A 27,907-nucleotide genomic window follows, 5' to 3' on the forward strand; every position below is an offset into this window, starting at 1 on the left:
CTACACGTATCACTAGAGTACATAGATGCCTTCAATCTCTTGATATTGAGGAAACTGGATTTATTAAACTGAAGCACATAGCCTGTAATAGATGCAGTAATGAGCACCAGTATCTTGGAGCTTGTCTTGACCGTGTATTTTTAGGATTAGACATTACAAGAGTTTAGTGGAGCAAGGACAGGAAAGAGTGAACTTCCTTCACATACTGAAAGAGCTCTTGAAAAACGATATCCTTCCCAGTAACAATAAAAGTGTCTTAACTTCCCTTTTCAGGCATTTGGAAATGGGCATATTGGAAAAATCTCTAGATGTCCTGGCATTATTTTGCCATAGAGACAAAAAAGCAATCCTTAACCAGTTACTGGTTTACAACAGAGGCTGTCTTCCAGCTGGATAAAAATATTGGGCTACATGGCAACATATAAATAATAGCCAGCTCTCACATAGCGCTTATCACTAGTAGATCTCAAAGCAATCACGAAAGAGTCCAATATGATCCCCATTTTATAGGTGGGGAAACTGAGACACAGAAGTGCTGTAACTTGTCCAAGATCACCCAGCAGGTCAGTGACCAAGTCCCAGGCCAGTGCTCTAACCACTAGGACACATTGCATCTCTGGGTAGGGATCAACTAACTATTAATTAGTTTCCAGGTGGCATATTGAACTGTTGGTCTTAAAATACAAAGCCCTAAAGCCTGCCTGAGGCTTCCTGTCACCATGTTACACTACCGAAGTTGTGATCAGCATTGGATCAGGGATGATTATTCTCAATCCCCTAGTGCAGTGTTTCCCAAACGTGGGACTCTGCTTGTGTAGGGATAGCCCCTGGCGGGCCAGGCCGCTCTGTTTTATCTGCCGCGTCCACAGGTCCGGCCGATCGCGGCTCCCCGTGGCCGCGGTTCACTGCTCCAGGCCAATGGGGGCTGCTAGAAGCCAGTACGTCCCTCGGCCCGCACCGCTTCCAGCAGGCCCCGTTGGCCTGGAGCAGCGAACTGCAGCCACTGAGAGTTGAGATTGGCCGGATCTGGAGACATGGCAGGTAAACAAACCGGCCCGGCCCGCCAGGGACTTTCCCTACACAAGTGGCGTCCCAAGTTTGGGAAACACTGCCCTAGTGGATCTTTTTCTGTAATGTAGATACCATTAGGTAAGACACGCAATCTTACTATGTGAGGTGTGTGTTTAATTATGTGAACAAATAGCCTGCTTAAAAGCCAGATATTTCGGCGCGTTTGGGGGGGGGAATACACTTCACTGTGTTGGTATTCTGAAATGACATGCACACAGAATAAAGCTAAATTAACTTCATTTTTGGTGCTTTGTGTTTTAGTGTATTGGCCTGCATAAATCCTGAAGCAGTGGTCCCTGGACTAAACTACATGTCATTTGTTAATGTCGGCATGAGTGGGTTGACTCCCAATGGAGTTGATTTGAGTATGGAGGCAAATGCAATAGCACTCAAGTATCTAAGTGAAAGTCAACTGACGCAGCTTTCTCTCAGTCACACAAGTGAAAAAAAACCTGAAGATTCATCTTTCCAAAATCTTCTACATGCAAATATGGACAAGAGCATGATGGGTCTTAGCTTAATTTCACCAAACAATATGTCCTTTGCAACTAAGAAGTACATGAAAAGATATGGGCTCCTACAAAGCAGTGACAATAGTGAAGATGAAGAGGAGCTGCAAACTCAAAACTGCGGCATCTCTAGTATTAGCAAGAGTGAAGATGGGTTAGAGACTAACTTTAAGCCCATGTTGGAGGGCTTTAACTTCTGGAAAGAATCTTCTGAAGGAGTTTGTGATAGATTATCCATTAACCTGAAACCTTACAAGGAGTCAACTGGAAGTTATTCTTTGTCAGAATCCAATGGTCCTGTATTGAGAAATATTACAAATGAAGTCTTTCCTCCAAAAATACTACATCAACCACACGAGAATTCACAGCAGATTCTGAAGGATTTAAAGCCAAAAACCAAACTTGTAGCTGGGAAAGTAGAGTTCACTCAGCAACCTGACAGGGAGAACCTAGGAAATGTTCGGATCTTCTCTGAAAATCTACAAACTCCCACGCTTGAGACATTAAATCAGGCGGACAGCATGAGTTCAGTTGGTACCTTTCTCGATGTAAAACACCTCAGACAGTTGCCAAAGCTGTTCTGAAACTTTTTTTGAGGGGGGGGGGGGGGAATAGACTGGCAACCAGCATTTCTTGGATTTGAAGCCTTCTCAAGGTTGAACAAGATTAGAAGAAGCCAATGATTACGTTGCCTTTATAGCTTTCTTGGCAACAAAGGACTAACAAAACTGAGTATGTGATACAGTGCTGGTCCACCAGATGCTCACCTGACAGGGATTTGGCTGTCAGATTTTAAAGTACATACGTACTTTTGTTTACAATTTGGATACATCTTTAATATCCAAAAGGTCAATCAATTCAGTATAGTCTGGACATAAGCTGTGCTCCAATATATTTGTAATGATGCCTGTTACTTAACTTTTCAATTCTTGCATTTTTTTTAAAGCATCATTGACCTTTTTATACATTTGTGCCAACATTGAGCTATCGGGTATAATGTATAGGTGGGAGTTTAAACTCAAATAGAATGAACGCACTGACTTTAAAGTTTACCCAAGCATATGGCAGGGTTACTGTATGTGGAAAAGCATAACCTTGACTTTAATTAGTATAAAATTATTTAAAATTCAGCCACAATTGCACATATAATAGACATTAAATGTATCATGAAAACCTAAGAAGGACGTCAGCAAAATTAGCACTCAATGTTTATATCTTTTTTGTGTGTGTGTTTTTTTTTTTCCTACTGAATGAGTGTCTATTTATTTGAAAAGTACATGTTAATCATAAAAGGCCAAGCAAATCCCTATGATACAAAACTGGACTATTGCTCTGTTGCTTATTTATGTTTGATGTGGTGTTTAATCCTTGTTAAAACACTTACAATATAGCAATCACAGTTAACCGTTAAACGAGTGACTAACCTTAAGTAAAATTGCAAGTATGCTGTTTCACATGGTTTTCAAACTTTTTAACAACTCTTGAGTTTCAATAAAGACAAGCAAACTAATTGGTTTACTTTGTTCTTCTGTGTTAATTTGTAAATTAACCTATCAACACTCTGGAGTGTATTACTGAAATAGCCTTTTCTTTTTTTTTGTAATCCTATAAGATTTATACATTTGAGTTCATGAATCTAATAAATTATTCATTCTTTAACTGGTCCATTTCTGTAATGAGCTTTTAGATTTTTTTGGTTCAATATTTTGGCTGTTGTCACTAGCTTCACTTACTAAGTTATTTACAATCTTAAATATGACTGAAAATGGCATTTCATGTACTGGACTTTAATGGTAACCTCTCTACCTACTTTTTATCAGGTGCTTTCCAGCCATGTAAAAACAATTCTTCCTGAGCTCTGTTAATTCTGGCCTGCAACATAGCTTCGGCTCAGGACTCCAAGAACAGCAATCAATTGTCATGGTCAATAGGGACCAAGGGCCTGATCCAGCTCCCACTGAAGTCCAGTGTCAGGCTTTTCCACTGAATTCAGGGGAAGTTGGAGTGAGTCATAAATGGGGAAAATAAACTCCTCCCTAATGAAGTGAATGCCCTAAGGGAACTAGAACCATCTAGTGTCTCACTGATAAATCAGCGTATTTATGCTAAATCAGCATTTAGTTACTTGTTTCGATGGAGGTTAAGTCCATTAATGGCTATTAGCCATGCTGGGTAAGGAATGGTGTCCCTAGCCTCTGTTTGTCAGAGGGTGGAGATGGATGGCAGGAGAGAGATCACTTGATCATTACCTATTAGGTTCACTTCCTCTGGGGCACCTGGCATTGGCCACTGTCAGTAGACAGGATACTGGGCTGGATGGACCTTTGGTCCGACCCAGTATGGTCGTTATGTTCTAATGCAAGATGGATCAATGACAGGCTTTGAATGACAGTTGCTCAACCCAGATTTCACCCTGCTCCAGGAGCTAAGAACCCCCACCTTCTTTCCCAACTGCTAAATTAGGAAGCAAAAAAATTGCTTCATGGAACTCCTTTCACTTTAGACCACCAAGCAAGCCATTGCTTTACCTCTGAACTCTTAGCAGGGATTTAGTGCTGTGAAAAGGCGCTACGGTACAAACAGCAAGCTTTCTCCCTGCCCCTGTGCTTCCACTGTGACCGCAACGGCTTTACAGAACAGAGAGTAGCACTACAAGGGTTGGCTATGGGTTGTGGAGAGCAGGCTTTCTCAATGTCACTTGCACTGGAAAGTTTTGCAGTGTGTAAAGAAGATAATCTTACTCCTTCCTCTCTGAATGTGATGTGAACCCTCTGGGAGTTTGGTTCTCTACTTAGCCCAACTGGAATCCAGGGCAGTAAATATATCTTCCGTTACAATAACTAGTACAATAAGCTCGTACTTTAGAACAGAAGCCAGTACTAGAGGTGAGATCCATAAAGGGGACTTAGGCATTGCAACACTGAGCATCATGGTGCCTAGAAAATCCAAGAACAATACTGTGCTCCACAAAGCCAAGTTAGATGCCTAAGAATGAGAGCCACAAATGCCAGCTTGCTAGGTGGGTAGCTGCCTAAGCTAGCCAATGGGAGATGCTGATTCGAGAGGGGTGTGCTAAGCCCTGCCCCCTCTCACAGATAGGCACCTATCACTGCTAGCAGTACATGAACAGGAACCAGCTGCCCAGAGTTGGACATTTTAGGAGCCTACAGTTTTTTGCCAGAATAAGTTGGGAGTCTGTCTTGCTCTACACAAAAGAGCTGGAGGAGGTGCCCACCTTATAACTTTTAGCCCAGTGGTTAGAGCACTCACCTGGGATGTGGGAGACCCAGCTTCAAATTGCCCTCTCTGGCAGAAGGGGGGACAAGATTTGACAGGGGTGTCCTACCTCTCAGGAGCATGCGCTAGCCACTGAGTTAAGGGATATTCTGATGTGTGGACCTCTCTCCTGTTGAAGCTGTTCCACTGTGCATAAATAATGAAAGGGTGATTGGCATGAGGGAATTGGAAACCTCCCCACAATTACTCTCCAAGTATTTATCTGTAGTGGAACATACTGGTATTGCAGCGAAATCAGACCCTTTCTCAGCAGAGTCCAACTTTCCTCAACCTAAGAGCTGGAGGGGGGATTGGGGTGGTAGCTGGGAGCGGGCTGTCTTTCAACAGGTTAGCATGTCTACTTGTTAACATCAAGCTGTCCACTGAGGGTGTGTCTACACAACAACTAGACAGCTGCATCTGGCCTGTGCCAGCCGGCTCGGGCTGTTTCGTTGCTGCGTAGACTTCTGGGCTCTGGCTGGAGTCCAAGCTCTGGGACCCTGTGATAATTAGAACTGGAGAAAAGTACTGAGAATATGCTGTAATGAGTCCTGCATTGTGCCCTAGGGCAATGAATAGATGGCCTCATGGGTTTTATCTCAATTTCTGCTTCTGTGCAGCCAAGAGATCAGATGCACTTTCCAGCTGTAGCCTTCTGCCTCTCAGTCCTCTACAGGTAAGCACCTATCTCATGACCTTTGGCCCTCCTGGATGTAGTTGGTATTTTTTTAGAGCTAGCAGGGTTATTTTTTGTATGCAATTTGTTACAATAAAGCTACAACCTCGTCTTCCATTATACTCCAAGTGGGGCTAATGGAAGACTAAGAATTTTGATAAGGTATTGGCCATTTAAAGCAAAATATTTAATGGCATCATCTAGACTCCAGTGGTCTTTAACATATATATTTCTGCCCATGTTATGACCAGTGGATTGTTTAATGATCATCAAGAATATTTTTGTTGGCTCTTAAGCCCTTTTCCCCAATTGTCTACATATTTTGAAGCCCCTACAGAATCTTTTTGAAGGTACAAACCTCTAGTAATCAGGTATAAGCCCAATAGCTATCTGGCTGTGTTTGGTCAAATAATAAAATGGTTTAATGTTTTAAAGCTGTCATTGCTAGGTTTCAGAGTTAACATCCCCTTAACATTGATGAGGCCATTCATACCTCTGAGCTATTATTTTTGTTTTGTGTTTTTGTTTTGTTCAGTATTTTCCCTTGGAAACTCAGGAAGATAGCAACTGCAGTGGTTTAGACTGTCAACATTCTGAAGCCTTATTTATTGATATCTAGAAAGGTAATTTTAAAACAAAAGCTCAACCACTCGAGTACAATCTTGAAGCAGGGGTTGGACTCTAGCAAATCCCACAAACTGTAGAATCATGGGATAGACAGGACCCTGAATAAGGATAGGCAGAAACCTGATTGTTCATGTCATTTTCAACCACTCGAACAAGGAAAAACAGTTACTTACCTTCTCGTAACTTGTTCTTTGAGATGTGGTGTTCATGTCCATTCCAATACCCACCCTCCTACCCCTCTGTTGTAGTAGCCGGCAAGAAGGAACTGAAGGGGGGGTAGGTCAGCAGACCACTACAGTGAGCACCATGAGGGCACAACTTCAGGGGGCACCCGGGCCGACCCTACGGATCCTGCTAGGGGCAAAATCTTCCAGCTGCCATGCAGGTACACACCTGATTAGAATGGACATGAACAACACATCTTGAAGAACAACAGTTATGAGAAGGTGAGTAACCGTTTTATCCATCCAGCCTATGGTGCTACCCGGGGTGGAGGTGGGAGGTGTTCATATTGCTTTCTGCTGCAATAACCACTGGGCATCTCCTCTGAGATCAGCACGCTGGTGTCCTAAAGTTAACTAGACACACAGTGAAGGTCCTTGCCCTAATTAGATTATTTTCTAAACAGGCAAGCTGTATTAAAAGGGGAAGGGGGGAAGATACTCACAGATAGGGCAATTATTTAACCTGAGTTTCTAGACTACGGACAATTATAAATCAGTAGAAACTCCCCAGTGATTTCAGTGGGCTTTGGCTCGGGCAGAGTAGACAATCCAGGCCAGGTCTGTTAAATGTGGGTCCTTTACCATTAGACCACCTTGCTTTCACCGTCGGTGTCCATCCCTGCAGAGAATACCTTAATTATAACTAAAGGCGGCGTTGGTATGAAACTCTACAAGGCAGATCCTATTCACACGGCACCGGGATGGTGAAGGTGGGGTAAGGCGATGTAGACCCCTGTTGCTCTACACCGTGTGTGATCTAGAAATGATGTAAAATGGATGATCCTGGGGCCCTAGCCATGGCTATATGGATCGGGAGGCACACAAGAGGCTTGACTTCCTAATCTCCCCTCCCCAGCCAAGTCTGGTCTATCTTTAACGCTTCCTGTTGCTGAGACGAGCCGAGCTGAAACCGATCGTGCTTCCTGGATGGAGCTCGAAACACGCACAGCAAAGACTCTGCCAGTCGTGACTGCTCACATATCTTCCCCCCTCCCGCCCCATTCACACCCAACATCAAACGCAGGGCAGGAAACCCATCAATCCATCCAGTCCTGGGACCGCTCTCCCACGGCGGCCTCGAAAAGCCGCTTCAGGGAAGTTGAAACGAAGGACGCTCAAGGGTCCTTTTCCCTTCACCTCGCAGCAGTTTGTACAGGTGGGGGGGCACGGGGGTAAAACATTTCCACGCGGGGGGGGGGGGGACGTTCCTAGGAGACCACAGCCCCCAAAGGACAGCTTGGAGTTGGCAATGAATGGAAGGAGGGAGGGGAGATGAGATAATTTCTGCTCATCTATCCTTCCCCTGGCCGGAGAGAGAGATCGAGATCTGGATCTAGCCAGAGAGCGGGTGGCCGATGGGAAAACAACCCGCCTTTGGTTTAGCTCCACGTGTTTTAAGATGTGTCACCCTGCAAGCTGCCTTGCTCAAGAGGTGGTGGGTTTTGCAAACCGGTAGCAAAAGGGCTCCAGGGAGTTAGGCTCAATGCTCAGTGGCGGAGACAAGAGCAGATGATGGGGGCGGGGGGTATGTGTGGTTGAGCCTGGGGGCGTCGTGCCTCGCGGGATCGGGCCCAGGAGAGGGGGGACCCCTGTCTCAGGAGACTAAGTGAAAAGCTTGGGGACGGAACCTGCTTCTTGACAGGTTTCCTGGCTCCCTTAGAGAGGATCACATTCCCCCTCACGCCCATTCCCTTCCCCACCTTTGGGGGTCTAATGCGAATAACGAATTCATCGTGGTTCGTTACCTGGGGGGCTGTGGCTTCCGCTAAACTGCAGGGCCTGGCGTCCCCCCGCTTTCTGGTTTGTGTGTTTTTGGGGGGTCTCTGCTGCCCGAGCGCGAAATGATCAGAACCGGCTCGTGTGGAGCGACCGGCCTTTGGGTGGAAGGAGAATTGGACGCAAAGGTGCTTGTGAAACCCCAGCCAAACCCGATCTTTTCTCTCCCTCGTTCCTCACCTGCCGGGGGGGGGGGGTGAAAGGACCAGGATTCTGGTGGCTTCAAATGGCCCTGTGTCCTCGGAAGCCTTTGTTCTGAAATGCCCAATATACCGCGTTTGCAGGGTAAGGCCTTCTCTGTCTCACACAATTGACGAGGCTGGCTGCATTTTAGGAAAGGGATGAGGGGAACCCTTGCAAAGAGCCAGCCTCCCACGCCAAACCCTCCTGGAGGCGAACCGCCCAGGACTGGGAAGCGGAAGGTAGCCAGGTAGGCGCATATGGATAAGAGAAAGAAAATAAACGCTGATTCTTGTTCTCATCTCCCATGACTGCTGGTAAAACCCAGGCAACCTCTAACTAGGGTGATCCAGCGCAGAGACCTTCACAGCACAGCCATCAGCTATCCCCTACCTCGTGTCTTTGCTGATCAAACAGAAAACCCCTGAGAAACACGCGGCCATCACATTGTTCCAAGGGGGGCGGGGGAAATAAATCAACGTTGGGAGTTGAGTGCCCCAACACTACACACTCCGTTTCGCAGTCATTTCCCTGAAGGTTGCTTGGCCATTCTGCAATTGTAAAAGGTAGCACACGTGCAACCAAATCACGATTTAATCCTGGACAAACCAGGGTGGCATCCTACATTTGATTTCGTTATTTACTTAGTTATTTCTTGTTTTGTTTATTTGTGTGTCACGCTCGGTATTGTAATGGTGATTATTTGATTAGTAGGGTTCATTCGCATTTATGTGGGACCTACACCTGTGAATAGATTGGTATTTCAATCGAGGTAGTTAGCACGTTTGTAAAAAACTAGTGTGGACCCTTCCCCACACGACTGATCCAGATTTATTCTTTACCTTGTGTTAATCCCCTTGATATAGCATATATTGTATGGTTTAGAATTTAAAAAGCCAACGTATTTCTCAAGGATAGGGGAAAAATACCCTAAAGCATTCCAGCTTTAAAGGACAGCGATCATTTTCCACCTGATCTTCTATTTTGTAAATGGCACTCACTTGCTGTCTTGGCAGATCATTCTCTTTCAGCCATGTCTTATTGTTTTAAAGAATCAGATTGTCTTCCTCCCCCAGTCCCTTCCACCACACGTTTCACAGCCGAGCTATATTGACCGAGCACGATCCGAAATGCTTTTGTGTTTTCCCAGTTTCAAGTTGATTATTTTCCAGGATTGACCTTTTATTTCTCACACACTCTCCTCCCCACTTTAAATCCCCGAGCCCCACATGGATTGCAGAGTCTTTTACCACCCCCTCCTAAACCTGATCAGATTAAATTAAAACTAGAGATCCCCCCGCTCCATTTATGCTTGCAGTGAAGAAATATTGGGGGGGGGGGGAAATCTTGCTTAAATGTTCCCTGTCAATTTGCTTTATTTACCCTATTGTCCCAGACAGCCCCCCCCGCCTCACTCAATATCTCCAGCAATTTATTTTGGCTCATTAAATTTAATTAAGAACTGAGTAGGTGTTCCATATTTAATCAAAAAAATGCAGGGGCATAATAACCTCCAAGAGGACTAAAATAAAGAATTGCTATTCAAATGTGGGCAGTCATGGTGCATTTTTTATTACTCTTTTCTACAGTGTCTTTTTAAGAGCCTCTAAGCAGACACACAGAAAAAGCTATAAGGCATGCATTCCAAAGTTATTCCTATGCATATCCTTGCAATAAGTTCCCGCTTTCCTTCGATAAAATTGCCAAATAATAATGAATCATTTCATAAATAATGGGTTTAGAAGCTTATCAGGGCAGGCGGGCCATTGCTAGAGCTTTATCTCTGTTGGCCACATTGCTCTAGTGTTCCGTTCTCCATACTAAATAGGAAACTGGACGTGATGTGGAATTAGATCCTGCTCCAGTGAAGCCACCCAGCACTACCGTAAGAGAGAGAGAGAGAGGGGGGAAAAATATAGCAGCAATGAATAGGCCACAAAATGGCTCCACTCACTTTTACCAATGAAAAGCAAATGGTGAGTATATAGAGGTGTGTATCTAGAAAGGGGAAAGCGTTGTATTTTTTGCGCATTGTTTCCAGGGGTTCCTTTTGGAGAGTGAGCGAGCATTTTCGCGTTTGTTGCGCAATATGTAAAAATGCGCCACAAAAATTAAAAACAATTCTCAGTTGTTTAATGGGTGGAGGCAGGGGGGAAGGGACGGATCTTTTTCTTTTGGGGAAATTTCGTGGAGCAAATTGATCCCAAAGCAGCCGGATATTTGATGCTGCAGGGAGAAGGCAGGATTAACAACCCTTTCTTCGGGGCAGATGCAGAAGCGAAGTATAGATATGGGGGTATAGGTTTGGGTAGGATTGGTTTTGTTCCTTTTCATCGGGATCTGGTTTTGCTATGGAGCCAGTTAATCGGAAAGGCCCTGTTTGAATCTAGCTAGCAAGAAGCAACTCCAAAATAATGTTTTATTTCATTCTATTTTTGTTGTTGTTGCTCCTGGAGGGGAAATGAACTAATACTTGGATCAATGGGTACAAATTTCCCGTCAGATCCACAGTTCTAAACAAAGACTCTAGGACAGGGGTTACGACCAGCACAAATTACGTAGGAGAAGTGGAAATTAAGACATTAAAATTATAGGATCCACCACCCCCATGTTATTCTAGTAACAAATTCGATCCGAAAGACGCAAATTCGATCAGATTCTCTGCTGGTGTTTCTAAAAGTGCGAAATATTCTGAAGGCAAAGAGGAAAATCGGTTGGGAAGGGTTACTTATTTATCTTCCGACGGAAAATGAAACGATTATTATTTTCTGCTGCGGCATTTGAACAGGCTCGGGAAATGCTCTGTGAAATGATCAGAAAAGAAAATGCTTTGGCTAATGGCTTGTTGGTCATTGTCTATGTGTTTCGCTGTTATTTTGCGTTGTGTACTTGGGAAGGGAAAAGGAAGGATGTGTTTAAAATTGCTGATTCTTTCTTGTTTTATTGTACTCTGGTTTAACTCGTTGAAAGAGATCCAAAAATGAAATATTTCCACTTCGCAATTTTATAGCGAGAGATGTGGAGTAGACAGACATATTAGGCAGACTATCGACACAGGGAGTTTATATATCCTTTAGGATTACATCCCTTAAGCAGTCACAAATACCGGGATTTTTTAAAAAAAATCATCCTGATTCATAATTAATGTCATACTAAAGTAATTGACAGGAGGGAAATATTTCTATTGTGTGGGTGGGACTGAAAATAACCGATATTCAGGATTGGATCCCATCTCAAACTTTCAATGAGAAATTCTGACAAAGACTGTACTATATAAAAGCTTCAACCTGCGTATTCATCTCCGACTGGCTTTTAGGTTTAATTTTTAGGCCCTGCACTTTTAATAGCATGTCTGCAAATCTGCAGGCATCGGTTTGAGAAATGCCAGCTGAAAACAAACATCCTGTTTTCAGCTCTAGTCCGGTAATACAAATAAATCGTTTGTTTTATTTCGACCTATATGTGTGATGGGATATATGTAGAGAGAAGTCTTTATATTCTATATTTATGTTAGTAAGGGGTTTGCATTCATGTTAAACCCATTATATTAATAGAACCCATATATTAATAGAAATATATGAATATGAAGAACAAGATATTTACATATATATTACATATATTATAAATTTGTTATATATATATATATAAAAAACAAATAAATAAGTATAAACGTGTTTTAATTATATAGATATATATATATGTATATGTTATATTTATATTATTAATAGGGTATATAGACAGAAACACATCCTATCTATGCACACTATATTTATGATCTTTAAATTATATATATATTTATAATTTATAAATACTTATCTTTAATTAAATTATATATCTAAGTAAGTATTTGTAAATTATAAATATATATATAATTTAATTAAAGATCATAAATATAGTGTGCATAGATAGGATGTGTTTCTGTCTATATACCCTATTAATAATATAACCACCCTATATTCATTGAAACTAAATAATATAGATTTTTTTAATGTGATCTCCAAATTCCAAGGCCAATTTACGCATAAGGGGAGATTATATTTGGCTCCAGCCCCCCAGCCCGTTAGTTCTGATTGGCTAGGGTGGGTGTACGGAGGGCATCCGTAGCCACACACCTTTCTATCAGCGTTTGCTATCTTGATGTCGATCTCTCCGGCTCCAAGGTTTTAATGTGCAGTTGATCTAAAGGAACTGGGGCAAGAGATCTCCCCCGGCCCCCGGGAATTAGCTGCATTATTCCGATATGGGTTTCCTTTCTCCTTGTCAAGTCGTCAGTATCCTTGAGGTGAGAGGAGAGAAGGCAGCCCTGAGCCGGAGAGATCTTTGTTGGAACAGGACACTCGAGAGGTTCCTACTTCACTAGGACAGATGTGACTAATCGCTCACACGATGCCCTATCCCGACAGACCCTTAGGATCCTTTCTGGAGAGGTGGCTGGGAAAGGGCCAGCGTCCTGGGATTTTTTTCAGGTCTTCTCTACAAACGACCTGGTTAACTGAACCCCGCAGAAGCCAAGGAAATTAAGGTTAGAAAGGCTGAGTCTGGGATCAGATCAGACTTCTGCTTTCGACAAAGCACTGGGCCTCCTTTTTTTACACCAGCCCTGAAATGAACAAACCAAACTTCAGGAGGAAACAATAATTTCTCAGCGTTAAATGCGTTTTCTGTAATATTACATCCATGTGTTTGTCTGATGGCAGGTGAGCCACTAATCAGCTCCTTGCCCAGCTGATGGGTCCTGTCTCCTGCCTGCCTTGGCTAATGGCTAGAGAAGGCGCCTATAGATTGACTTCAAATGTACCTAACACATTTTGGATACGACCAGGTAGTCCAGCTACAGGATTGGGGTCTTTCGGCCCAAAGCCACGGGCCAGTCTGCTTAAAACAAAAATCGACGGTGTAATATGTCCCCCAAATAGGAAACATCAAATTAACCCGACGCTGCTCTCCTTACTCAAGAATAGGCCCCGGAGAAGACATTGGTTTTGGAACAATATAGCTATTTCCCATTGCTGTCATATTTGATCAGACTCCACATCTTGGTTATAGACAAAGCTAGTCGTTTGAAATGAATGGGAAATCTATCTATCTATCTATCTATCCCCATACACCCTATCTATCTATCTATCTATCTATCTATCTATCTATCTATCTATCTATCTATCCCCATACACCCCATCTATCTATCTATCTATCTATCCCCATACACCCCATCTATCTATCTATCTATCTATCTATCTATCTATCTATCTATCTATCCCCTCGTATATATATATATGGTGTGTGTGTGTATAAAAATATACACACCCCGTATATATTTCTCAGCAAAGCCATTGTGATCACTATGTTGCATGAGTAGAATTTAATACTTCAACTATATCTCCCTATATAACAACATAATTATCACAATGACTTTGCTGAGAAATACATGATGTGTGTATATTAGAACGCAATGGTTCAGGGTTAAAGCAATCAAACGCAATACTATGTTTATAGCAAAGTACTATAATATAATGCTATTTATTTGTATATACAATTATTGTAATGCAATATAATCGCCACAATGGCCCTGCATTTTATAGTGTATGTATATATATGCGTGTGTATATAATCTAGGATACACATACATATGTAAATACTACTATCCAGTGTGTGTATGTGTCCAGATAGAAATATCATACCCTTTAAACAGTTCTCGAATTAGAAATAGACACGTTCTCTCATGCTCTTTAGAGCTGGTAACCATGATACATTCATCTTCAATCAACAGTTTCCACGAAGGTTGGTTGAGTTCAAAAGCGTAACCTGCGGTAGCAGCAACACGGTGTTTCCATTGGCAATCTCGCCAATAAACGCCTATTTAGCCCCGTCCTTTTGTCAGCATTAACTGTAATAAAACGAAAAATCCGAAGCTCTCGGTTTACCCTGCGATAAAAATGTGCTATTCTTTAAACACCATCACGTCCACGTCTTCAAACCCTGGAGTTTATTCTCTTTCTCTAGCTGGACTGCAAAACAATTCATAGAAAAGAAACGATTCCAGGGGTGGCTAAGTCACCTGCCAGTGCAACAGCAAATGTTGGATCAAGGGAAAGATTAAATGTGAGGCTTAAATAGGCAACACACACACACATATGAAGCTAAGGCTAATGGTGAAAGGAATAGTGACCCCTGGGCTTGGGGGGATTGCACCAAGCCCATCTGTTGGCCACACCTGGCTCCGGTGAACCCTCATCTTTTTAAATACTGGGTGAAATCCTGGTCCCACGGAGGTCCAGGGGACTTGAATGGGGCCGGGATTTCATCTCTCGCCCTGCCCGGTAGGAGAAGTTGCCCCAGCGCTTCAGGACAAATAGCTGAGCGTGCCCCTGTTCCGAGCCAAAGACTCGTTTGGCTAATTCCCCGGCTACGGAATCATTGCCGCGGGAGCCTGGCTCCCGGGCCGGAACAATGGGCGCCGAGGTGTGCTTGCCTGGACGCTGCTGTCAAACTGGCAACATCTGGCACCGTCACCTCTTTTCTGTTCCTTTATTCCTGCCCCCCCTTTTCCTTTCCCCCTCTTTTTCATCCCTCTTCCCCCTTTTCTTTCTTTCTTTCCACCCCTCCCACCACTTTTCTTCTTTTTTCCATCCCTCTCTTTTTCTCTCCGTCCATCCTCACTTTTCTTCCCATCCTTCCCCCAGTTCTTTCTTTCTTTCTTTCTTTCTTTCTTTCTTTCTTTCTTTCTTTCTTTCTCCCCCCTCTCGGCCGGGCAGTCCCTCCGCCTCGCAGGGGTGCCCTCGGCTCCCCCCACCCCCCTCACCTCCTCTCCTCTCTCCCCCAGGACGATGGAGAGGCTGCCGGCGGAGCTGCCCCCCAGTGACCCGCGGGATGCCCGCCCCCCCCAGCAGCACGATCCGGGAGCGGAAGGCACGAGCGAGTCGGAGAGCAGCCGCGGGGAGATGGAGGTCCCAGGAGAGCCCCAGCTGCTGCTCAATGGGGTTTCCAAGGAGACCGGCCGGCCCTCCCCCGGGCCCCCCGCCGCCGCCGTGCCGGTGATCGAGCTGGTGCGCAGGGACATAAAAGGCCGCGAGGCGCCCGGCGAGGCGATGCAGAGAGCGCCGGGCGCCGAGCCGTGCAGAGCCCCGGCCGAGGCCGCCTGCGACGCCCGCATGGTGCAGCTGAGCCCCCCGGCGCTTCCCCTGCCGGCGGCCGGCAGAGCCATGCTCTACAACATCGGCCAGCCGCTGGCCACCATCAACAGGTCCGTGCCCTGCCCGATCTCCCCGTCTGTCCCCGGGAGGCTCTGTCTGTCTGTCTGTCTGTCTGTCCGTCTCCTCACTCAGTGTCCTACAGCAGCATCCGCGCCCTGTCCTATCCTGAGATGAAGTCTTTAGTACCGTTTCTTCGGAAAACTGCAGGATTATTTCTCTTCTCTCTCTCCGACCTCTCTCTGTCTTCCTGTCCTGCACGTATCTATCTATCTATCTATCTATCTATCTACATACACCCCCTCAATCTATCTATCCCCATACACCCCATCTATCTATCTATCTATCTACATACACCCCCTCAATCTATCTATCCCCATACACCCCATCTATCTATCTATCTATCTATCTACATACACCCCATCTATCTATCTATCTATCTATCTATCTATCCCCGTACACCCCATCTATCTATCTATCTAATCATAAAAACCGAAGTTCATAAGGACAGGAGGTTGTCTGGCAAAGGAACCTTTCTCTATCTGGGCATGTAATATTTGTGTGTGGATAATTGTGGGACAGTTTGTATGTATGTAATTTTGCAAAGCAAACGTCTGTTGTAGCCCTTGGAACAAGGGTGTATATGTGTATATATATATATATCAATCATACGTTAAAATTATATTAAAATGTAATATTTTAAATGCAAAGGTGTAAACGTAGACAGTGCTATATTTATCGAACGGGCAATTTTTTTGTTTCCTTGAAGAAATCTCTCAGCTCTTTGCACTGGGTGAGATGTGTGTGACCCTACAAATAATCATGAGAGTGGGAAGAAATTGCTTCAGAATATGCATTGTATGTAGCGTGTGTAAATAAATACACACACACACACACCCTACAATGCAGTTATATAATGCAATTCAGTTCCATTTTCTCTCATTCAATACAAATTAATAATAGTTCAGCATATGTGTGTTATATATCATCTAGAGAAACCTGTTCTAGAGATCAGGTGGCCTGCTGTCTTAAAAGACATGCCAGAAAGTGCAAATAAAAGTATTAGAATTCTATCACATTGATTGGAAGACCTACACATTTTTATCCTGGTCACTTAAGACAGATGTCTGTTATGCTGCATATGTAAATGTATGTATAATGTGTGTATGTATAATGTGTGTATGTGTATATATATCTGTACACTCACACATGCATTCATATATCCTCAACTGGTATCAAGTGGCATAGCTTGATAGATTTGAAAGTCCCTTTGATGTCAGTGGAGTAAGCTGATTTCCACCAGCTGAAGATCTGGCCTATAATATCTAATAGTTCTTCTTCAAGTGGCTGCTGCACAGATGCCCATGGTGCTCCCCACGAGTGGAAATGTGCAGCGTCCATCTCGAAGAACCCCGGCGACACGGGAGAACCCTTCATGAAGTGTGTCTGTGTGTTTTCCTCCTCATTTTTTTTCTGACCTTCTCTTTGTACCTTGTTTGCAGTGGGTTTTTTGGAGAGCCAGACAGCTTCTCAATGTACAACAACAACAGAATGAAAAGAAGACCATCTCCTTATGAAGTGGAGATCAGTGATGGTGAGAATCTTTTCTTCCGCTCCTGATGGTGTATATCAAGTGCAAAGGGATGTAGCTGGTGCTTAATGTTGGTGACATGGGAAGGTTGCTTAGACCAACATGTGTTGGGATAAAATACAAAGCAATAAAAGGATGAGGGAGAGGATGACATCACTCCTACTGTCTGATAGCTTACTCCTGCCCTGGGTCTTGACTCCTGGATAATAGAGCCAATATTTCCCGCTCCATCTGGTAACCAGTCTGATGATGAAGGACTTAATAATATTACCCCAGTTCAGCAATGCACTCTAGCAGGTGTTTAATTCCATCCCTATTCTGCAAACCACTTAGCACTTGTTTAAGGCAATGTCTACAGAGTCCATGCTGGCCTAGCCCCCTAGTGTAGATACAGTATACAAGACAGAAGGAGTTTTTCTGCCAGTGTAGGAACACCACCTCCCTGAACAACGTTAGCTATGCTGACCGAAGTGGTCCTCTGTCAGCATAGCTGCATCCACACTGGGGGTTTTATCAACATACTACATAGTCTAGGGAATGTGGTTTTTTCACCCCTGGACTGACATAGCTATGCCAGTATAAGTTTTAAGTGTAGACCAGGCCTAAGTCCCATTGTAGTGAGAATTATATACATGCTTGAGTGCTTTGCTGAATGGGGGCCATTCTTCTGAGGTGCAGTATTTGCAAAGACACTTCAGCAAGTCACCATATAGAGGCTTGCCTTGTGCCAGACGCTCTCAAGCCGAATTGCCCTTTGAAATTGACCAGTTCTGCTTCCAGACTGATGGCCCAGAGTTTATAATGTATTTTAAAAAATCTTTCAAAGTACGGAAGGAATTAAAAAGCCTAGGATATTATCTCACTACCTACCCCATGCGCAGTCCTATTGGTTTCAGTGGGAATGCCTGTGTGAGTAAACACTCCTATGTAGTGTATGTTTCCAGTCAAAGGTCCTTAGTTTTTAAATCAAAGCCTAAAGCTCTCCACAGTGACAGATATCTATATAAATGAGATGAAAGGATAAAAAGAAAATACATTTTAAATGATAAAACATTGAAATCCAGAAAAGCCCGAAAATTCAGCTACCTTCATTTGTCTTTCTTTTTAGCTAACCTATCCAAATAAAACCCCAGTCCTCCACATTTCAAAAGAAAATTGTGAGGCTAACATAATGCTTGCAAAACATCACTCCAGTCTCACTGCATTTATGTTATTCCCTTTCCCTCCATCCTTTGTCTGTTTGTCCATTTATATTGTAAGCTGGTTCGGGCAGGGACTGTCTCTCACCATGTTTCTGTACAGCACCTAGCAGAATAGGGTCCTTATCTTGGTTGGAGCCTTTAGGTTCTACCATTATATAAATAATAATTAAGGCTGACAAATAAAAACACAAGTGTGTATCAATGTCATGAGAGTCTGAGCAAGAGTTTTAACCTTACCGCTGAGTTTACTTGTTTTTAGCGTAGATGTGAAGTTTTACTTATATATATTACACACAATAACTGTTTAGATGAGCAGTACATATATAAATGTATTTGAAAGAAAAGTGAATATGTATTTACCAGATAATGTATTAGGTATAATCATTGGGCCTGGTCCTGCGGATCCCAAATTGGTTGATTAAGTATTTGCCGGATCAGGCCTCTGAACTAGGATAGTTTTGGGGGGTGTATCTCAGGGAGCAGACTGGGACCCTGAGCCTGCAAACACTTATGCATGTGAATAACCTTAAAGTTACATGGGTGAGTGTTTGCAGGCCCAGAGGGTGCTGAAGTCAGTGGAAAGATTCCAAGGGGTTTTGGATCAAATTTATATTTAGCCAGTCACATAAACAGGGCAAAGTTGTGCCCCTAAACATGAACATGCAACTTCCACTGACATCAATGGACTGCAGCTGATACAAGAAAGTGTAATGTCTTCAGAACAGTTATGGTTTGTCTGTCAAGGAGTATTTCATATCTGACAAGATTTGCAACATGGGTCATTTGGGGGGAGAAACAGAGACATTAAACTAGGAGCGCTCTTTGGGAGATAGAATGGCAAAATAGGCCTGGACTTTTTCTCCTAAAATACGAGCAGTGTAGGTATGCAAATTTCAGTTTTTGGATCAATGGCCGCTCTTAAGCTTTGCAAGTCAGTTCGATTTATGATCAAACCAGAATGAGCAGGTGGAGAATTGGCATTCACAGGGGCAGGGGCCTGGACAGCGCATAAGTGAGGTACAGAAATGAGAGTATGGTGGCCATTTTTAGGCCTTTCAGTTGCTTCCTCTGCCAACCAGGATAGTGGCTTAATCTGGCATGTTTAAAACCTGCACTTAGAAGAAACTGATAGCAGACGGGCCAGTCACTGACCCAGAAATATGTCTGAAGATTCTAAGAAAACAATATATATTGCAAGTAGAGTCTCAGTAGCTTCTGATGTCAGCTGGACAGATTCTTCCCCCACCTGCAATGCCTGCTCCTCTCAGCTTATTGGATCATGAGTAACAAACCACCTGACTTCCTGGCTTTCTCCCAACCTTCATGTTTACCCCCACAGGGCTCAGCCCTGAACTGCACAAGCTGAGTGCTTCAGAGAGGAACAGTTGTGAAGCCTCCAAAGTAACTCCAATCAAAATCCTTTTTCGTGAAAACGTTTTGTCGAAGGGTTAAAATGTTTTGACCGCTCTCCAAGCCAGCTGCAAAACAACTAAATACATAAAGTTCACACAAAGTTTTGAAAACTGTTTGCAAAAAAATTCTGTTGGGATTTTGAAAAATTTCTACCACTTCTCCTTTTGATATTTGTTATATTTAACAAATTATGGAGAAAGCCCTATTCAAGCTTCTGAATTAATTACCAGACAAATTTCATTTAGAAGAATACCTCAATTTTTCTTGACCTATCCATAAAGCGTCCTGTGTTATCCATCACTTCAAATCTTTAAATCAAGAAAGGATGACTGTTTTTCTAAAAGATATGCTTCAGTTCAGCCATAGTTACTGGGTTTGATGCAGGAATCTGGAGAAGAAATTCTACACCTGCATTGTGTCTGATGTCAACACAGGAATTGGGGTGAAATTCTATGGTCTGCATTATGCCTGATGTCATCTTAGATCAGGGATTGGCAACCTTTCAGAAGTGGTGTGCCGAGTCTTCATTTATTCACTCTAATTTAAGGTTTTGCGTGCCGGTTATACATTTTAAACTTTTTTTAGAAGGTCTCTTTCTGTAAGTCTATAATATATAACTAAACTATTGTTGTATGTAAAGTAAATAAGGGTTTTAAAATGTTTAAGAAGCTTCATTTAAAATTAAATTAAAATGCAGAGCCCCCCGGACCGGTGGCCAGGACCCAGGCAGTGTGAGTTCCACTGAAAATCAGCTTGCGTGCCACCTTTGGCACGCGTGCCAGAGGTTGCCTACCCCGTCTTAGATGATCACAGCATTTTAAAAAATTTATGAATGGATTCCTTAGGGACACCAGCCCCCCAGTGAACTCAATGGGTATTCTGTGCATGCAAGATTGGACCCTTGGTATTTTCAATTTTTTGTTAGGCTAGTGATCTCTAATATTTTCCCACTCAAATTCAAAAGCAGCAGAAGAGATTTTGTAAAATTAAACAAAACCCTCTCTGCATGAGAATCTGATTTCCATGTTTCTTGATATATTTTTTTAAGCTCGGAGGAGTATGTTTGAGTCTTGGAATTGGGCTTTGTAACAGGAGCACTGAGGTTATGTCTACACTGCGTTGTAAACCTAGGTCTGTGGGCCCTGCACTTGTGCACTTGATGTTTCCAAGCTCATGCTAATGCTTGAGTGTCCACACTGTATTGTAAACCTGGGTTTGCAATTGCTGGACCTGGGCCTCACACCTGTGCTAGTGCACACATTCTGCAAGGTCTGCAGCTCGAGCTGTGTCCACAGTGCAAAGTGACCAGGCTTGGACCTGAGTCTCAGCAGGACTCGGGCTCTGACCCACCCCCCAGCAGGGTCCTAGGAGGACCCAGCTCCTGAGTGCTTGCTGACCCGAGTCAGGCTGATTTGCATGTGGATGGAAAAAGGCCGGGGGCTCAAACCTGAGTCCGAGCCCGGGCTTAATGTGCAGCGTAAACATACCTGCGAGATCTTTAATTATAGGCTAGCGGTGCAAATAGCTCTACTATTGTTATTATTTGTGTCATGGTATTGCCTGGATGCCCCACCTAGCACTGGGGACCTGTGTTCAGGGTGCTGTACAAATCCAGAGTAAGAAACAGTCCCTGTCGTTAAGATCTTACAACTGCATTTAAATGCTCGGTTGTGGTGCTCTTTGGGAGTGGAAGAATGGCCTCATGGCTTAGGTGCTTGACTGGGATTGTGGAGATGTGGGTTTTAGTCCTGGCTCTGCCAGCAACTCCCATTGTGACCTTGGTCAGGTCACTCTGATCTCTCTGAGCCTCTCCTTCCCATCTGTAAAATGGGGATGAGAGTGCTTTTGACCTTACATGGCAATCATGAGGGTAAATTCATTCATGCTTGTGAAGTGCTTAGATGCTACAGGGATGGAAGCCCAGTAAGTGCCCAGATAGCTAGATCCCCCTAAGGAAACTGAAAGTTGCAAAATTAAATTTTTACTTAATCATGGTGATTCTTGCTCTCATGCACAGGGTTGAACTGATCACCAGATTTGGGGTCAGGAAGGACATTTTCCCCCCACGGTGCATTGGCAGACAGGGCATTGGCAGACACCTTGGCTTTTTCGCCTTCCTCTGGCGCATTGAGCATCTGTTAGGATCAGGTGGGCGTATCCCACATGATCAATGTCCTGCGTATGCAGGGGAGAGGGGAATCTGGGGTGGGTAGTGATGGACCTCAGTCCTTCCCATTTTCTGTGATTGTTCTTGTTGTTATTTGGGTTGGATTTATTTTTAATGGTGGGGAGGGGAAAGGGACGATTGTGCATTTCAACTATGCGGCTCCTGGTAATGTGATTGAGATGTGTCTGTTTGCTTATACGTGGCTGATTTGGTTTGGAGGGGCGCGTAGCTTGAATCTGTCGCAGCAATGACTGCAGTTGCTTAGAAGTGTTTCCAGCTGCAAAGCCCATGGAATGGATTTTTCTCGCAACACATCATGTGTCAGTGTTTTCTTTTCCCCAGCCAGCATTTCATTTCCTAGCGTTTGGGATTTCTGTCTTCTCTGATCTTGAGGGTGGGTGTATCAGGAGGCAGCCGCATTTGACTAGTATGTTGCAACAATATTATAAGTGAGCTTCAGAGCACATCGTCTATTATCCATTTGCTATAGCTGAACTCCCCACCCCAGGAGTCCAAGTGTGTGTTAACAACCAAAACACGCACAGTGCAGTGGGCACATGGCTAGAGCATCCCACTGGTAGGCACGAGCATTGGGTGATGATGGAACACTGGGCAGTCTAAACAGCTGACCACAGGCAGGTGCATATTGGTCAGGGACTTATTCCCACCATGATGCAGTAATCAGACAAGGGATTTCAAGAGTATAGCGTGTGGTCATGTGCTGTACACGGCCATGTGATCTGTCATTCAGTGTCACCCCCATAGATATTATACATACATTTGTCCTTGGTGTTGTGCTTTTCCAGGCATGTCTCTCATCTTTAGAGTGGTTTTTGCCATGGCAACCCTCATGAGGTCTCCTGCTAGGCTCCTTCAATAACGATTTATGGAAAGCAAAATATGTATTAATAATAATACACTCGGTGAGTACTATTTGGATAGAAGTTGCACTGTCCAATAGTTGGAATGAGTGCCCGGTTGTACATGCTTCCACTGGTCCAGGGAAACGGGATGCTGAGATTGCACTCCAACCTGGATCTTACGCATGGCAGGACCCACTGATGAATCTTTCCCCTCCATGCATACAACCCCCCCCCCCAACAAGGGCAGTAGGCGTTATGATCACACATTGAAAGGAGAGCACACAGTCAATGTTGCTATCTATCTGGTCTTCTGGGATGTTACCTGTTTTAGGTTAACACATTCATTCTAAATGGGGTGAAACTAGCCATTTTAAATGGAGTTCACTGCTTGCCAGGCTAAATTAACAGCAGTATTTTATTGTTTCCCCTCCTACAAAAGTCAATCAAAATAGAATCAGGTTGAGGGTATCTACAGGACAGGAAAAGCATGGTCAGCAACAGCGTCATTGTAAGGCACTCCAGCTGCTTTGCCAACATTCCTGCATTTTGCCAATGCTGACCCGAAGAGAAAGCTTCTAAAACTGATAGGGGTTCCAGGATGATTTGGTTCCTGGTCTCCATTCAGAATTCCAACACAGGCACTAATTTTTGTTTGTTTGGTTTTGGTCATAGAATGTCAGGGTTGGAAGGGGCCTTAGGAGGTCATCTAGTCCAACCCCCTGCTCAAAGCGGGACCAATCCCCAGACAGATTTTTGCCCCAGATCCCTAAATGGCCCCCTCAAGGATTGAATTTACAACCCTGGGTTTAGCAGATCAATGCTCAAACTGGGAGGGAGGCTGGTTTTGTAATGTGGCTACCTGTTCCCAAGGAATTGGGCTGAGTACCAGCAACTCATTTCACATAGGCCATCAAATGGACACGTAACAGCTTTAAGCTCCCTACCAGCTTTGGGTTTGTATCAAATAAATGATTTAGACAAGTATCTGCATCCTGACCATAGAACCACCAAAACCTCTGCTCTCTCACGTTGTCTCTTGTCATATCTGTTTTGGCCAATGTTAAGAGAAGTTAATGAAGTATAAAATACAAGGCAGCTGCATGAGCTAACCTTGTACAAGTCCTTTATCACTGGGATATGATGAAAACAAACAGCCTGCTAATCACATATATGGCCTAAGCTTTCAAACTTAGCTGACTAAAGTTAGACGCCTTAATAGAAATGATCTGATTTTCAGTTCCCATTGGCTCGAACGGAAGTTGTGGCAATTCTAAAAGCCAGCCCACTTCTGTTGAGATGCCTACCTAGGGAAGTAGGTGCCTAAAGTTAGTCACATTGGGAAATTTTGACCCTTAAGTGAAATGATAAATAATCTGTTTAATGCTGCCCCTAATCATGCACTATTGTAATTTCAGGTCCCCATACAAAAGTGGTCCGCCGCATTTTTACCAATAGCCGGGAAAGGTGGAGACAACAGAATGTCAACGGTGCATTCGCAGAGCTTCGTAAACTCATTCCGACCCACCCACCTGACAAAAAACTGAGCAAGAATGAAATTTTACGTCTGGCTATGAAATACATCAACTTCCTGGCCAAACTGCTTAATGACCAGGAAGAAGAAGGAAACCAAAGGGGCAAAGCGAACAAAGACACTGGGATAGTCCAAGAGGACCTCCTGCAGGACATGTTGTCTCCAAACTCTAGCTGTGGAAGTTCTTTAGATGGAGCAGGGAGCCCGGACAGCTTCACAGAAGAACATGAAACATTAGATTCAAAGCATACAAGGACTCTTCATCACTCCATTCTTCCTGTAGAAGGCAATGCCCAGCGATGACGACCTTACAGATCCCTCCTAAAACACAGAGGGGAAAGTAAACCCTAAGTCTTTGGGTCTTGGAATTACACCCTATTTTCTCAGCTCGACATCTCCAAAAAGAAAACAGGAACTTGAGCTCATCAAGTTCTCACTCCAATATTTCTAAAGGTCACAATCCCTGAACTACAAGGACAGTGAGCTGATGGAGAACAAGACCAAATCAAGTGGACATTCATCATTTAGGTACTTGATCGGACGGAGATAAAAGTCATCTTATTGTACATATTGTTCATGGATGTAATACTGGATGGGGGGAGGGAACATTGCTGACACCTCTTCAATATCAAGTGATTGGATGATGGTCTCTTGAAACAGAATAATCATGGATCAGAAACAGGCAGCAACTCCCTCTTTCACTGCCAATGGAAGCTACATGTCCCTTCCATTTGCATGTGGCACTTGGAAACTACCAAAATCTCTAACCGTTCTGCAGCATCTCTCCAAACCATTCTGATGACGTATATGCAACTTGTTGGTGTGGAAGCTAGGACAAAGCCTTCTTGTTGTCCAAGAGCTTTTGACTGTACTTTTGTAAAGAGCTGAAAAATGCTTCCCACTAAAGAACTATTACAAGGAATGAGACTTTTTTTTTCCCCAAACCCCCCCACAAAACCTTAGCCTAACTTTGGATTGTTTGAGGTGTTGTATTTATGATGTGGAATTACTTCTGTTTAATAACCGTCATGCAGTATCCACTGAAAGAAAAGGTACACAGATGTTTCCTGTTCTCTCCCCTCCCAACTACTGCGCAATGGCTGAAATCCTGGCCCTGTTGAAGTCTACGGGAATCTTGTCACTGGCTTCAGTGGGGACAAGACGTCACCCGAGGATTACACATTTCAGTATGGGCGAGCAGGAATTTTCCTTGCAATTGTCATCCTGGTATTTTAGTTAAAAACAAAGGCAGGGGTGGAATAACAAATTGTGTGTGTGTAGAAGGGATATAAAAGAGATTGAATTATGTGCTTTGACTTGTTGGGTTTTACCCATTTGGAAAGGATGGTTATTTCACGTACCCTCCCCTCTCCAGTCTGTTCATTAGCCCCCTGGGTTGATCCTGCCTCTTTGTCTACTTAAGACTTCCGCCAGAGCCTTGTCTACACAAGGATGTGTGGCCATCTCTAGACTTCTCAGAAGCAAAGCAGTTGACCTGGGCTCTGAGACTCACAGCCGCGGGTTTGTTCCTGCTGTGTAGATTTACACTAAGGCCTGGTCTACACTGGGGGGGAGGGGATCGACCTAAGATACGCAACTTCAGCTACGAGAATAGCATAGCTGAAGTCGATGTATCTTAGTTCGACTTACCTTGGATCCTCACGGCACGGGGTCGATTGCCGCGGCTCCCCCGTCGACTCTGCTTCTGCCTCTCGCCGAGCTGGATCCAGTACAGCAGTCGACAGGAGACCGCTCGGGGATCGATTTATCGCGTCTACACTACACGCGATAAATCGATCCCCGATAGATCGATCGCTACCCGCCGACCCAGCGGGTAGTGTAGATGTAGCCCGAGATTCAGTGCTATTAGCGACACATACAGCAATTCCCAGGCATGCAGACGTACTGTAAGTTGGTGGCCACATATAACCAGATCACTTTAAAACAGAAATGATCCTCCATCTGGAGATGTCCATTGAAGGACACTTTTAAAAAAGCAGAGTACTTAAAAAGTGTGGCCTCGATTCTCAACTAGCGCACATCAGGGTCGTTCCATTGACTCCCATACTATGGCAGTTTACACAGGCTGAGGAGCTAGACCCTGCATATCCCATGAACAGCAGAACCGACATAGGACTCTCTTTTTCCCACTTGCTAATGATCGACGGAGCCATCGCACCAGAAACAAACGTTCTCGTTATCCACTTCCTCAACAGAGATTCAGAAAAATCCACACAACGCTGGAAAGCCCCCTTCTTTGTAAGGGAAAAATCACTAGAATGAGTACACTTCATACAGCCCTATCTCTTATTTATCATAGGTGTTGAGGTACAAGGCAATGCAGATATTTCCATGTGTGAGCATTTAGAGCCACTAGTTTGCCTATTGGAAAGCCAGGTTGACCCTATTTTTATTTCAGGGTACAGTCACTTCTTTTTTTTAATGCCTGTTTATGAAAATGGGTCGATACTGTCTTGGAAGTAATATGAGCGAGGCTGGGTTCTCTCGGTGTGGTGTGTGGGTATATTTAGGAGGATGCTCTGAGTTCCCCATTGATATTTTAGGGGGATCCCAATCCCGTAAATGGTCTCAGAATTCACCCCTATGCAGAGGGCCAGTACATTGCACATATAAAGTCCTCAAATGGGGCTCAGGTGAGACTTTCATTATGTGGGCATTAGTCAGGGTCAGTTTCACCGTCTGGTCTTATCTAAAGGCCAGACCTTGCTCCAAAGGGAGTTGTCTCTGACTTCAACTCAGACGCTGGTCCGGGACGCTTTCTGTGATGAGGGGAACTATCTAGTGGGGTAAGACATTGGAACCTGAGCCTGAGAGATGCTGAGGATTCTTAGCTCCTGCAGGGGGCGCTCATCACTTTGCAAGATCAGGGACTCAGTAGTTTCTGGGGGAGGAGGGAGAGACATTTTGTTACGAAGATGCAGTCTTATTCCTTTTTTTAAGGGATTGAAATAATAATGACATTTTACCCCTTTTTGGATGGATATTCCAAGACAAGTCATTTCAAATGTTAGAAATCCCCCCTCCCGCCCCTTTTTTTTTGTATCTGAAAGGAAGACAAAAATGGTACAACTTATAACCCTTTTACAAAACACACATATTTGTAGCCTCTTAGCAGAATACAACTGAAGTATATCTGAGGTATGTATAGTTGTACTTTAATTGTGATTTGAATGGTACAGCTCCTATTTCTCCGTCTCTTCTTTCTGCCTGCTCTATGTCTTGGTGTATATAACATCATCCCATTTATGTTTGGAATCAGCACTTTCAGTCAATGTTGTACTCTGTGATGAATTCTTTTCTTTTCTTTTTTTAAAATTCCTTTGGTTTCTGCATTTTTCTGCAGAAGTTAAGTAACCAGACCTGGTACCCTTATTATCTTTGTAAAGCCGATTAGGCAACCCACTGTGGATGTGCTATTTAGAAAACACATTTGTTGTAATGTGTGTGTATATATAAATATATATATATAATGAATATATCGAGAATATTTCTAAATAAAGTTTTACAAATCAGCCTCTGCTCTTTTTCTTAATGCTTGTCATTCAGTATTTTTTCCCTCCATTTTCATGAGCTGTAACTGCAACCGGATGTCA

At 43.7% G+C, this 27,907-nt stretch overlaps 2 protein-coding genes across 4 annotated transcripts in view; both read left to right on the forward strand.

Moving 5' to 3' along the window:
• Positions 1 to 3,098, forward strand: part of STIL (STIL centriolar assembly protein) — a 33,713-nt gene extending 30,615 nt beyond the window's left edge. For both annotated transcript variants that reach the window (XM_054038703.1, XM_054038702.1), the window contains exon 17: positions 1,333 to 3,098. In XM_054038703.1, the coding sequence (XP_053894678.1) occupies positions 1,333 to 2,164 (832 nt within the window). In that variant the 3' untranslated portion in view covers positions 2,165 to 3,098. The remainder of the gene's footprint in view (positions 1 to 1,332) is intronic.
• Positions 3,099 to 10,214: 7,116 nt separating this feature from the next.
• On the forward strand, positions 10,215 to 27,826 carry TAL1 (TAL bHLH transcription factor 1, erythroid differentiation factor). Of its 2 annotated transcripts, none has more exons than XM_054038704.1 (4): positions 10,215 to 10,315; positions 15,160 to 15,579; positions 17,029 to 17,120; positions 24,178 to 27,826. In XM_054038704.1, the coding sequence occupies exons 1-4, from the start codon at positions 10,302 to 10,304 to the stop codon at positions 24,594 to 24,596; spliced, it is 945 nt and encodes a 314-aa protein (XP_053894679.1). In that variant the 5' UTR covers positions 10,215 to 10,301; the 3' UTR covers positions 24,597 to 27,826. The 2 variants fall into 2 exon arrangements, with proteins under 2 accessions (XP_053894679.1, XP_053894680.1); XM_054038705.1 differs by lacking the exon at positions 10,215 to 10,315 and adding an exon at positions 12,612 to 12,861.
• The last annotated feature ends 81 nt before the right edge of the window (positions 27,827 to 27,907 follow it).

This window comes from Malaclemys terrapin, chromosome 8 (genome assembly GCF_027887155.1).
Source record: "Malaclemys terrapin pileata isolate rMalTer1 chromosome 8, rMalTer1.hap1, whole genome shotgun sequence".
Taxonomy (NCBI): domain Eukaryota; kingdom Metazoa; phylum Chordata; order Testudines; family Emydidae; genus Malaclemys; species Malaclemys terrapin.